The sequence below is a fragment of the Macrobrachium rosenbergii genome, chromosome 3, assembly GCF_040412425.1.
Source record: "Macrobrachium rosenbergii isolate ZJJX-2024 chromosome 3, ASM4041242v1, whole genome shotgun sequence".
Taxonomy (NCBI): Eukaryota; Metazoa; Arthropoda; class Malacostraca; order Decapoda; family Palaemonidae; genus Macrobrachium; species Macrobrachium rosenbergii.
The window spans coordinates 5,229,551-5,244,079 of record NC_089743.1 but is presented as its reverse complement, the minus strand read 5'-3'; the positions used below and the strand labels follow the sequence as shown (position 1 = coordinate 5,244,079).

At 36.8% G+C, this 14,529-nt stretch overlaps 1 protein-coding gene across 1 annotated transcript in view; it reads left to right on the top strand.

Moving 5' to 3' along the window:
- Positions 1–14,529, top strand: part of oxt (Xylosyltransferase oxt) — a 242,815-nt gene that overhangs the window by 164,610 nt on the left and 63,676 nt on the right. Inside the window, exons 10-12 of the mRNA XM_067126572.1 lie at positions 9,196–9,326; positions 9,500–9,676; positions 12,847–12,952. Of these exons, the coding sequence (XP_066982673.1) occupies positions 9,196–9,326; positions 9,500–9,676; positions 12,847–12,952 (414 nt within the window). The remainder of the gene's footprint in view (positions 1–9,195; positions 9,327–9,499; positions 9,677–12,846; positions 12,953–14,529) is intronic.

Here is a 14,529-nt window from a genome sequence, read left to right as displayed (position 1 = left end):
GTGAAAGGCCCCCCAAAATTTGAATTTTTTATTTCATTCTATTTAGAAGTTTTAACTAAAGAAATGTTCCACAATTACTATTAATTTAGATAATCCTTTCAGATAACAATGTCTACAATAGCCTAGGCAGTAGCCTACATGAGATGGTAGCCTAACAAATTCAGTGTGAGTAATTTAACTATAGTAGATGTTGTGTGTAGCCTATAACCTAGGACTACTTATCCTAAAGGTGATTTACATAACCTGGATTAGGTAGTAACCTAAATTAAGGTAAGTAAGAACTTTTTAAGACATAGCAGCAGCCTAGTTTACACCAAGGACCCTAGAATTTGATAAACAGGCTATAGAATTTTTCCCTTTATATTGCCTGTATACTTAAGCATGATCTAAAATAATCAGGACTAGGCAGTATCTTATATAAGGTTAAGTGATAAGCTTTTACAAAACATCCCAGTATTGGACTAAATCAGTTTAGTAGACCATGTAATCTAGGACTAGATGAAAATAGGAACCTGTGCCAGATGAGATGGTAGCCTAGCCCTAAGGCTACGTACTAAGGCAATTGTGTTTTATGTAACAATACCCTTGTGAATTAAATAATCCAGATTAGGCAGTATCCTAGATTAGAGTAAGGGATAGCCTAGCTATAAGATTATACATTATTGGGTTACTATTTTATATAGTAGACCAAATAACCTAGGATTGGATACAAACAACAACCAGGGTTAGACAAAAATAGTAGCCTAGGTATAAGTTTACATATTAGTAAGTTGCTGGTTTTATATAGCCTATACATTTAAGTCTGATCTAAAAAAATCTGGGTTAGGCAGTACCCTATACTAGGCTAAGAAAGAACAAATAAGCCTAGGAGTACATATGAACAGTATTCTAGGATCAGTAACACTGGTAAGGTCTTGTGTAGCATATATCCTTACAAGTGATATAAACCTAGAACAGGCAACAGACTAACCAGATTAAGTAGAAATCCCTTTTTAAGGGAATATCCTACTGTTAATTGAGAAACAGCGTGGCTGAGTATCAGACAAAAGGGTAGTCTCGGGTACATAAAATGAAAAACCAGATTATAGGAGGATTAATTTTTGTATAGATTATATTCTTAGGTTTTTAAATAAACCTAGAAAAAGAAGCGGCTATGGATAGGTTAAGCAAGAATCCTCTAAGAAATCTTCTATGCTTAGATTAACTTAGATTATACTAGAAGGATTAACCTAAGCCGTATAAAATAGTAGCTTGGGTTAGTTAAACAAATTAGTTCATAGAAGATTAGTCTGTATGGCATGACAATTTAAAATTAAAATTTCACATAGCCATTGCAGAAGGACTAACAGTTTAAGTAATACAGCCTTAAATGGTGTCAAAATTAACCTAAACCTAAAATGGTTTAAGTTAAATTACGTATTTATAACAGGTATTATATGTACACACTAGTAATCAAATTAACCTGTAAGATGTAATATGCTAACGATACAGGGTTTTACAAAAGTGTCCCATATTAAAAACAGCTTATACTAATTAGTTTCTAATAACAACATGGTTCTTTCACTACAGGGCCACCATTATGGAGGACCCTCAGCTCAAGTGTTCCGTAGCAAATTGCTCGGTTTGCTTTTTGCAAGCGGGTATGGCCCATTCCACCTGCCATAAGCATAGTCGTAAAAAATAAGACAAATTTGCTTGGTCACCAGATATGTGCGAAATTTGCAATGTGCTCTTGGCAGCATGTTTTAAGGATGAAACAGCTCGTTTTAAGCTGTCACGATGGGTCCTAGGGTTCAGCAAGGGGGAGATTTTATCTTCTGGCAGAACTCCTGCAGCAAATATTCAACCCCTTCTCAGAAGATATATTTTGGGCCAAAACCCAGTAAAATCGGTCCCCAATACCCCCCAGGTTAACCCTGCGGAGGAAATAGAGGAAGTTCCTCTTGGAGGTGATTTTCTTACAAATGAAATTGATATTGCTACTAAATGACCTTGCTGAACCCAGAATGATCAGGGACACAACCTTCAGCTAACCATGGGAGAAACTTTCCAGAAGGAATTCAATCCCCCATGCAGCTTTCAGAAGTTGATCAGGATCCTTCCCCCAAAAGGGATACAAGGATTCACTTGACCCCAATTTAAGTGACTACATTTTTGGAGGGGTATAGTAACTCACCCAGGACCTCTGCCCCCTGGGTAACAGGCAGTCATAGTTCAGCTGTGGATGCTCAGTCAGATTACACAAGATCCCCCAAAAGGGATACACAGTTTGCAGCATTTGGTCAGTTCTGTAAGAAAATTATGAGTAATATCAAAGATGCCCTTGCCACAGAACGGCAATATATAATGGACATATTGCATGATTTCGAACAGGAAATTAAAGAAATCAAGTCAATGATGTACACCCCAAAGTGTAAAAGTACTGCATCCTGCAACCGAAAAGGGAGAGTGGAAATAAACGCTGACCAAACAAGGTCCAAGGTTAGAATTCCAACTGGAGCTAACAAAACGGCCAGTTCAGACTACAAACCTTCAGGTCAAAACATAACGGGCTCCAGTATTCTCCCCTGATGATACTGATAATCCTTGGCGAAATGCTTCAATGTATATTTTCTCTCCTGATGGTAAGTGTCTAATTAATGAGAGAAAAACCATGATCAAAGTTGTACATGTGGAGTTTAGGGAAAGGGCAGCATTCCCTAATACAGAATGGTTGTCAGATACCACCTTTGTCAGACATGTAAAAACCCCAAAAGGAAACAGTTCTGTTATGTGGAAATGCAACATTAAAAGCTATAGATGACACCTTTTACCAGGTCAGTGGTAGATGGATCTCTACTCCCATCATGAATAAAACCCAACTTGCTCACCAAGTACCCCTTGACTTTTGTCCCTTCACTTTTAAAATAATTAACCATGTGAGGAACAAACTTTCAGAATTAAGTATTAACTAGAAAATGGAAGCCTATGGCAGAACTAAAGCCATTTGCCACAGTCCTCCCGGTTTCAAAAAATTTCAACAAGGAATGGGCAACACTTTCAGCTCCCTTTTGAAAGGAAAATGCTCCCCTTGGATGTTGCTACTCAGCAATTTGGGACCCCTATGAGAAGAATCTCAGATGAGACAGCTTCATCAGAATTACATGCTAGGACTCTTCTCCGTAGTATCTTAACCTCTTCCACCTTGTTAGAAGTTGCCACCAAAAGGCTTCCAGAAGATTCGAGGACACTTTTTGCTGTGGTGGCTAAAAGTCTTATGAGAACCCTATGGGAAGCACTCTATGACTTTTTAGACTGGCGCTTAGAAGTGCGAATGGAAACATTGGAAGGCTCCAACAAGTCACTTCCCAATGTGACTGCTTTATTACAGTCTAACCCCTTTTGTAAAGACATGTGTGAGGATTCTGTTGTAACTCAAGTCAACGAGCAAGCACGCCAATAAAATTGTACAGTGTATGTTCTTCTGGGAAAAGAATTCAGGAAACAAAAAACACGAAATTTCCCGTTACCCAGTTCACGCTTTAAAAATCATATAAGCCTGCGGTCACCTCCAAAACTTTCCTCATAAACAAGTAGATGGTCAGAGGGGACAACCCCCTTCAAAAGGACAGCAACAGCCACATCAGCAAGGATATCCTTTTCACAAGGTCCAAAAGCCGTCTTACAAAGGAAAAGGAAAAGCAATGCCTGGAATGCTTATCAAGGAAAAAGGTAGAGGAAGAGGGGGATATCAGTATTAATTGTTAGGTCGGGGGTAGGCTTCAAAGACACCACAGGGAATGGAAATCTACTCGTTGGGGACACAGCATTATTCTCAACAGGCTGGGGTGGAAATGGTCTCAGCTCCCTCTGCCTTTAAAGGGGTTCTTTCAAGAACCAAACCCCTCTCTGGAAGATTACATGCAGAAGGCCCTGTTAAAAGGTACCATAGAGAAACATGCGTATATTCACCCCAAGCACGTTTCTTCAGTGTTCCCAAAAAGGATTCCTTGAACTAAGAGTGATCCTCGACCTATGAACATTGAACAAGTACATTGTTTGCCAAAAGTTTTGGATGAATACCATTGCCAAGGTACGTTCAGTCATTCCAAAAGGGACTTTTACAATTTCTATAGAGCTGAAAGATGCATACTGGGACGTCCGTATCGCCGCTTCCTTTCACCCCTTCCTAGGGTGCCGGATAGGGAAAGATACGGACAGGTTCAAAGTCATGCCTTTTGGGCTAAACATTGCCCCAAGAATTTTTACAAAATTAGCAATGGTAGTTGTCCGGGAACTCAGGAAAGAGGAAATACAACTAATAGCTTACCTAGACGACTGATTAATCTGGGGGTCCACAAGAAAAGAGTGCTTGAAAAACCTAAGAGCAGTGGTCAATGGACTACAGTCAAAAGGTTTTATAAATTGGAAAAAATCCCGCCTCATGCCCAGCAGTCACTTTCAGTGGCCGGGACTGTGTTGGGATACTCTTTAGGGTCTGTTGTCTCTCCCCATCAAAACTCAGAACAGAATAAGGAAAAACCTCAAAAGGTTCCTAGCACAGCCCAGAGTTTCCAGATGGCTGTTAGAACGCATGATGGGTCTGCAGCAGTTTGCATCAGCAATAGATCCAATACTCAGAATGCAGTTGAAAAACATGAACAAATTTTGGCTATGGCACGCAAGAAAAAAGATGCTAGACCAATCTCACCAAAAGAATCAGAAAGTTGGAGAGATACTTATGGCTTGGACCCAGTTTCAGCTTCGCTGAAGATAAGGGAAAGTGCCCTCTTATCTTTGAGTCCATTATATACTCCATCACGTGTTATAATGTTAATCATTACGACACAATACCTGGCCAAAAAGACCAACTAGAAGAGAATTCTTTGATATTAGTTTGGTCACCATGGAGCTCTGGTAGACCATGGAAGGTAACTCCTTGAGGACTCAACAGCGACTACCAAAAATAGGTGAAATAATCATGCACAACACAATAGAGAGAGGACATAAACAGACAGATATTAATATGACTCCTTGCAGAAGTGCAGTTTATATGTAACAACGCAATGAACTTTTACAGTAAATTTGATTATATAATACATGATAAATTTTATATCCCTTAATGGAATTTGATTAATATAATTGTGTTAAGTAAATACAGTGGAAGAAAATGGAGCAGCAACAGCAATAATAACCCATACAAGGACAAGGGCACCTGAATGACATTAGCAAGTGCCTACAACACATGGGGAAGAAAGACCCCAAAAAGGTGATGAGGATGATAACTAAGCTCTAGTAGCTTATATGTTTTTGTTTCCATATGCTCCAGAAGCAGTCTTCTTGGCTATCTTTGCACCATGAGCCCAGATCAATGAACTCTGCTCCCTCAGATGGGGACAACACTTCACCATCCACACATTGAGCTGTCACTTGCTGTTGTCCCCTGGCCTGTCGTGTTGGCCAAGGATGAAGGTCCTTTAAAGAGGAAATCCTGTATTCTCTAACTCAGTATTACTGAAAAGACATTATGCCTCATCTGGTCACTCCAGATTTACCTAGATGCCATGGCCCTCTTTTCTTACACCCTATCACTAACAAGCCAAGCCACTCTCACTGCGTTTCTGATTAAAAAACCCAACCCCCACTCCTTCCCTAAGTTGCGTGATGTCCAGAAGGTGAGCACCTGGCTCTCTTAGGAAGCATTTCTTTCAAAGAATTCTCCAAGTTTATGGGGTAGCCATCAGAGGCAGTATTCCTCAAACACTACAGCCATGAAATTAAAGTTGACTACACTTTGTGTCAGTAGGTGGAATGCTAAGTCCCAATCCCATAGGCTCTTCAGCTGGAAGTGAAGGGCCTCCTTGATGCTCTGGTATGTCTGAAATATTGCAAGGATAAAGTGGTTACCCTACAATTCACCTTGACATAATTAGTTAAGTCACTTCAGGGCCATATATGTAATACACTTACAGGTTCTTTCCCCCATCCTTCTTAGTTGTTTATCTTTAATAGGAATCCTGAACAAAAGAAGTTAGGTGATAATTCAAGTGACCTTACTATGGACTGTTTTTCATCTGGGTCATTGGAATTGTTACTCAGGAGCTAGGCCCTTGCTTCACCAGTAAATTTCTTTTATATGCTTTTTTGAGGACTATTAGTCTGTCTGTCTGTTTATTTTTTCTCTTATTACATTGTGTATTGTTATTTAAGTTGAAGCTTTGATAAGGAGAGTATCTCTTGAATTAAGTGTGATTAATATACCGTATATTTCCAGGTATAAGACGACCCTGTAAATCATAAAATTCACCCCTAAAAATTGGGGGTCGTCTTATACCACCATTCTAAAAATCAAACCTTGAATTCTAAGTGATGTTTATCAATAGGCTAGCCTCGGCCTCCATGTGATAACCATATACAACATACTTGAAAAGGTTCACATTATGAAATAAACTGGTAATAAAGTTACTGAAACCCTTTTTACCCTATATATTATTGGCATATCTTCATAATAAATAGCCTATTCGAGGAATAATTCCATATCAGTAAAATCAACTTTTATCTATGCAAGGCCAGCTGATAAATTGTAGCCTAAATATTGAGTTATGGTTGCGCTCATAGCAACCATTATCTTTCAGTAACGTAGTGTAATTACGGTGGTAATAACATTTAGGACAACATAATATTAATTTTTCATTAAAAATTCAGGCCGTTTGTAACTGTTTAGAACAATTCAGTCATACGAACGATAATTATCATACTTTGTCATGTTGTTAGGGGTTGCTTATGTTTGGCGATGAAACGTAAACAAAACATTGTTTCCCTTGTAGATGATGTGTGTAGGAAAAACATGATATAGAATCGACTTTGTTATTTCATTTAGCATATACAGTACGAGTATACTCGTTAAAGGGCAATCTCGCTCATAGTGTGACCCCCCAAATTTTCACCCATAAAAAATTATTTTATCATGTATCTCTTGTATCATGCGAGTTCCTTTTTTGAGACCAGGTTACAGTACTATGGACTAACCTCCTTTACTCTATCTCTTTATCCCATCTTCTAGTTAAATAAGTTAAAACAGTAAAAGTGAAAGATAAAAGTGTCATTAATTGCGTTATACTTGTTGAGTAAACGAGTACAGTCATAAACAACTGAACAAGCAATAACTGTTTTGCTGTTTATTGAACACAGTCTAGGCTGTGGCTATGAACAACCAAATTGGATAACAACAGCTGTTTTGCATCCATTTCAACCATCGTACAATAAATAATTACTGTAGTTATGTTACGAGTGACGTTAAATAGAATAGGAGTGATATATATTTTACATTATACCCCATTCGCTTTGGAGAAAAGATCGCAAGGAAATATACTGCTAAATTTAAGCTGCAAGTTGTAGCTGAAGCTGAGAAAACAAACAATATTCAACCGTTATTGACGACAAATTATCGTGCATCGGCAACAACATGCATGAAACTCCTAAACTTCGATATGCCATCAAACTTGAACGTAAATAATATTGGAGAGAAAAGTATTTTAATCAAAACTACTGGGTATGAAAGAACACATTTTACTGTTGTTTTAATGTGTATGGCAAATGGGACGAAACCTACCCACATGGTTATCTTTAAACGGAAATTGAATTGATGTCGAAACAAAAATTCCCGGAAGGTATCGTTGTCCATGTTCACGAAAACCTAAACAATGCAAATGGCGCATAATACAGTTAGTAATATGCGAATACAAACAATATTACTGGATACAGTGAAGTAAAGCATAACTTGTTAAAAGATCCATGGAAAAGATGCATATTTGGTGTGTTTGTATTTTATAATACGATATTAATATGTGAATATTACATACGCTAATTTTATATTTCATGTATGATGTGACCCCCTTAAAATTAGCTTCAAAATTAGTCTTCAAAAGCTGCGTGATACACGAGTATATATGGTATTTTGAATTTCTAAAGATACAGTAAGTAAAACAGTATTTGTAATAACATCTTTACATAACCAATATTTCATAAGATACCTGTTGTTGCAAAAGCTAGCCTATACACAGATGGTTTTGTAATTTAGCAGCCGTCTTATACGACAGATATAAGATAAATTCATAAAATGTTGTCATAATTTTTTACCTCGTCTTATCTAAAGGTCGTCTTATACACGAAAATACATGGTAATTGTGTATAGTAGTGTAGCGCATTACATGAATGTGTGTGTGAGTGTACACTTACTTTCGGTTATTTTTAAAAGGTAGTGCAGCAGAATAGTAAATCAAGATGAAAGATGAAAATATAATGATTCAAAACAATAAAACCATTATGAAAGATAATGAATATAATGCTTTTTATGGAGACATCCTTTTCTCTTCCAAGTTTAGCCTCAAAATTTTGAGATTTGTTCAGTCCATTACTAATGCTGCTTAGACCAACTTCTAGAAAGTTTGGGAACCTTTCTCACTGGAGCCAGAAAGTGCATGAGGCCATCCCTTTTCAGACCTCCAACTTACAATAAGCAGCACAGGAAGCAACTGTGCCGTGATTGTTCCCAAGCCAGGGAATTCAATTTATAAAGACCACTACATATACAGCTACTCTGCTTCTTCCAGGTATTGATTTTATGTAAACTCCATTTTTGGCACAGTTTCTTATCTCCTAGAGGGGCCTCCAAAGATATCAAGATCTTTGCTTGAAACATGCCACCTATATTTCAGGTGTCATTGGCATCATGTCCCTTTCAGTAGTTTGGACCCACTTCCAGGGTATTTATGTGAGAAGGTAAGAGAACTACTGTGCCTGTGTCAAGATAAATGGGATAAATTCAGTTTCATAACTTCTCAGAAAGTTGTATTTGTAGATTCACATGGCCATGTGTGTACTGGTCTGTTCAGTAAAGGTGCTAGTCCTTAAGCACCTGGAAGTTGGGTGAGAGGATTGGTCATAGGTTTCCAGTTGCGGTACTCACCATTTTTCTTTCCTCACCTGATGTGTGAATGGTCTTTTTGGAATGTTGTGGTTAAAGATTGAGATGATGTTAAAGGTACGTTGTAATTAAAAGCAATGGTTCATATCTTTCAAGTTTAAAATTTGTTTTGGTGTATTTTGTAATTAACTAAAAATTGATGTTTTATTGCTCTTGCTCATTTTTCATTCATTAATATTTTGTAGTCTATGATGCTAATGATGAATTTACATTATGCAAATATTTTCTAGGCATTCGGGTTGATGGAGGCAGTGATTGGCTTTGCCTCAATCGTGGATTTGTTGATTATGTAGTAAACAGTAAAGACCAGTTAGTGATGGGTTTAAAGAAAATATACTCCTACACACTTCTGCCAGCTGAGGTATGATTATTTTGGTGAAGCATGTTATGTAAGGAGAAATGAATTACTTTGTGAAAATATATAAGTGAATGACTTGAGTTCCTGAAAACTGCAATTTTTGTGAATTATTGGCTGTAGTTAATTTTTTGAAGGACTTACACTAATTTTTCTTGAATTTTTTTGCATTTTTTCAGTCCTTCTTCCACACTGTTCTTCGCAATTCAAAGTTCTGCCAGACATTTACGGATAATAACCTGCATGTTACCAACTGGAAAAGAAAACTTGGCTGTAAATGTCAGTACAAACATATTGTTGACTGGTGTGGATGTTCACCCAATGATTTCACTACTGGTGACTGGCCAAAACTGGAGGTAAGTCCTTTGCTTCAAAATTTGAAGTATTAAATATGACTAAGAGTTAAGTATTTTTAGGTATTAAATTTTTTGGAGCATGCAAAAACTGAGTGTTCATATTGTATCATCATCAACTTGGAATGAATATAAAAAACTTTAAGAGTAATGAAGATAATCAGTGTGGGTTGCTAAGTTATAATTTTACAACATGACAGATTGTTTCTGCTCTCAAAAGTTCCCAGAAGTTATCTTGTGTCTCACTTTCTCTGGGAAGCTCTTCCATAGACTTACTGCCATAGACTTCTGGCTGTCTGCTTAGTCCAGTTCCAAGATGTTATTCACCATAACACATTATTCCTAGTATTATTACCATGGCAAGACACTAGTTGCACGTAATTGGGTCAGATATATCTGCAGACCAAAAGTCAAAATGAAAGATAATATTCCATGAAGGTGTACTTCATAGAAAGATAAATGCAGTATAACCTAGTATGTTTAAAAACAAAGAAAAGTATCAAAAACAAAAAAATATATTTTATGTATAGCAGTTCATTTTATTATAGAAACTTATCATTCATATGTATCCCACAGTTGTGGCCCATGAATTTCCCAGATACTGCAATCTTTTGTCTAATAGCCAGAAAACGAATAATAATACCTTTATACATGTGTACTTAAATCCACAGGTGCACAACGGTCACCTGCCTCATTGTTCATGTAGTTTGGGCTACAAGATATCAGTAGTGCCAAGAGGAAGATTTTTATATGAATGAATGGTTTATCTGAAAAACATGTTCTCCTACAAGCCCATTAACTATAATTAACCTTACTTAATGGGAATGGTTCACAGTCAGACCAATCTGAAAAATCTTTAAAGGAGAAAAATCCTGTGACACAAGCTGAGCTCATGCTCCTCTGGCCATCGGAACTAATTTTAAAGCTGGTTGAGCTGAAAATGCTTCATAGGATGATCACTGCTTCACATTGTAGTGTGCCATTTGTTTGTTTTTATTCCCTTATTAGCTCATTTCTTTTGCTTCACTCGGATATTGCATGTAGTGAATTTATTCCTCATTTCTTTTGTTTCACTCAGGTATTGTCTGTAGTGAATTTATTGCTAAGTTGATTTCTTTTTTCCTTTGGTCAGTGGCATGCTTATCACATGTATTACTGTGAGTAATCATTTGTTGTAGTATTAAGTAACTACTTAATTCATTTCAGTATATAAGTGATTACATAATTAATTTTAGTTTTACTTTTTCATTTTGGCCTCTCCATTCCAACTTCTTTTCTTCAGTCTTGCTGTTCAACCTCTCTAACTATTATTTCATAGTGCAGCGCTGGAGTTTTCTCCCAGTTCCGCCTGTAGAATCTTGTACGCTGTCTTTATTTTCTGGATGTCTTTATCTGTTCAACTACAGTACTTGAACTCCCTCTTTATCTGTTCAACTACATCACTTGAACTCCCTCTTTATCTGTTCAACTACATTACTTGAACTCCCTCTTTATCTGTTCAACTACAGTACTTGAACTCCCTCTTTATCTGTTCAACTACATTACTTGAACTCTCTCTTTATCTGTTCAACTACAGTACTTGAACTCCCTCTTTATCTGTTCAACTACATTACTTGAACTCCCTCTTTATCTGTTCAACTACAGTACTTGAATTCCCTCTTTATCTGTTCAACATCATTACTTGAACTCCCTCTTTATCTGTTCAACTACAGTACTTGAACTCCCTCTTTATCTGTTCAACTACATTACTTGAACTCCCTCTTTATCTGTTCAACTACAGTACTTGAACTCCCTCTTTATCTGTTCAACTACAGTACTTGAACTCCCTCTTTATCTATTCAACTACAGTACTTGAACTCCTTCTTTATCTGTTCAACTACAGTACTTGAACTCCCTCTTTCTGTTCAACTACTCTACTCGAATTCTCTCTTTATCTGTTCAACTACAGTATTTGAACTGCCTCTTTATCTGTTCAACTACAGTACTTGAATTCCCTCTTTATCTGTTCAACTACAGTACTTGAACTCCCTCTTCTCACTGTCTTAACTCTGGATGGCAGGAAGTGCCCCAGTGCTTTACTTGTCAGTCGGAATTTCATAAAATCATATCAAGTTGTTCAGGGGACTGAGATAAGGAAACAGTTGGCTGCTATGTTATCGTGAAATTGACTGACCTTAGTCTGCATTCCAGCCCAAAGTTGCATCTGGCAAGTTATGTTATGTAAGATGAGGGCTGTAATACAGTAAGGCTTCCTTATTTGATGGGGCCGGTACACTCGTAAGCACATAAAGACATGCCCTTAGATTTGAGAGCTTTGTGGATGTCATGGGTGGCTCAGTAACATCCTCATCATTCTCTGATTCATGCACAATTTCCTAAATTATTTCATTATCTGTGAGCATCTGAAGCCTAGGATGAAGATCCTCCTTTAGCCAGTCTTCTATTTCTTCACTGATCAGCATTTCAGGAGTGAGCAAGGAAATTAATCTTGATGTTAATTTGCTTTAGAAAGCTTGCACTTGTAGATTCCAAACTATTTTCATGAGTTTTTATCTCTTAGATGTGACACATGTGGTATATTTTGGTGGAAAAGACAACTTTCACACAAGACAACCCCAGATTATGTGTGAAGTTAGGTTAGTGAGCACCAAACAACAGAGACATTGATATAGCAGTACAGTGAATTAAATACCATGAATATGTTTTGTCCAAAATGTAGGCTTTCATTGTACGTTCATGAATAATACCTTACCCATAAGATGGGAACAAAGGACTATGAAAAGGTGTCTTCACCTTGTATGAAAAAAGTTAGCCAAAGAAATAAAAAAATAAAACAACTAGTGAGGTCTTCTATTACATATTCTATTTATTGAGGAAAATGTGAACAAGATGATTTCTACTTTATCCTTCAGTGGCATGTGATGTTCCTTGTGCAGGAACAAAGCAGTATCCTAGGCCCTGTCAGAAGTTTTAGAATTGCAGATACAATGTTTGACTTTTATAATAAGTATTGAAACACCCTTTGTCCTTTTACAAATACATTGGCAACTGCCAACAGTCTTAAAATTGTTAAAAATTAAGTATTTGTTTTGTCTTTAAGTAGAAAACTTCATTAAATAGATTACAAAAGCTATTGAGTTCATTTTAAAAACTATCAATATTTGTTCTTCCAGGCTTCAGCAACTCGAAACCTGTTCTTTGCTCGGAAATTTGAGGCTGTCATTAATCAGGCAGTCATTAATCAAGTAGATGCATGGTTGTATACACCATACTATTCATGTAAGTTTACTAAATGAACCAGATCTTTTGCCTGTAATTATTTTTATACTTTTGGGGGAATTCTTTTGATGATTGAAAGTTATGATAGTTGGGATGAAATAAAGATTTAAAGCAGCTCAGATTTAAAAATTACATGTGAACTAGTTTTCATGTGACTTTGAATTTTAATAATCTGATTCATTAAGTGCATGATAAGTTGCTATACAGGATTTGCCATAATGAATTTATGTCTATGTCTTGTGTAATTGGTAGTAATATAAATTGGGTCATTAAATAAACAAAAAGTTTTCTTAATAGTTTGTCATTCATCTGCCTACCATTAATATGAAAGTAGATTTAATAAAAGCTTGCATCACTTTTAAGGCTATATAAGCATGGTACCTTATCAAAACTGTGTGCTTTGTTCATTTGCAAGTATCTGTTAATTTGTAAGAATTTATATAAATATCTTCGTAGAGGGCTTCATGCAAGCATGATATAATTTTTGAAAACTGTGAAATTGAGGTACATCAGGATTAAGTCACAGTACAGTATATGTCTTATGATTGTGAATAAAATTCCCTATGTAGTCTAAGGAATAAGGTGAAATTGTTCATTATTAAAATAAATGAAAATTAGGTACAGTAGACCCCCACTTTTTCATAGGCATAGATTCCAGGAATGCAACATTTGCAGGAATGCAAGATCCCCTCTAAATTTCCTTATAACTGCTTATACAGTAACTGCCAGATACCCTGTACCCCTTAAACTAGAATGTTTATAACTGCCTATTTTAACAGTTTGCTGCCTAATTTAATAGTACAAACAAAAATACACCCCAAACCACCTTCCCAAAACATCCAAAGTCATCTTACATTGCTCTCTTACAACTGTTACTCTTAAGTATACAATCCCTGCTTACTGACGGCATCGGTTAATGGTGTTTCGGTGTTACGATGCTTGACTAGCGACGCTGTTAACCAGATTTTCGGCACCTGTAAGTGATTTTTAGTGAGGGTAAGTGGTTTATTGGCGTCGGTAAGCAGTTCATCAGTGTCGGAGAGTGGTTTATCGGCATCAGTGAGCAGTTCGTTGGCAGTGGAGAGCGGTTTATTGGCACCAATAACTGGTTATCAGCACTATTATCGCCGATTTTTGGTTAGCAGTGATTTTTGGTTAGCGGTGCTTGGCTGGGAACAGAACCCCCGCTGTTAACCAGGGACTGCCTGTATACACCCCTAAAATGCGTATAACTTAATATTTTAACAGTTAATGACCCAACATTACAGTTCAAACAAAAATATACCTCAAAATATCATCCCAAAACACCTCAAAGTCATCTTACAACAGTACGTACCCACTTACAACTGTTACTCTTAAGTATCCCCTATAATTCAGACGCACATTTTCTTTTGCCTAACGTAAATGCGCATCGTCTGCTGTACTGCTTATAATGTATGTACATTTTATTGTTATTTTGCTGTGTTGTAAGATGATTTTGAAATGCTATTTACTGTACAGTACTGTACATATTTTAGGATAGTACTGCTGAATAGAGCATATCTAAAATACATGGGTAGTTTAGAATGACGGGGCAC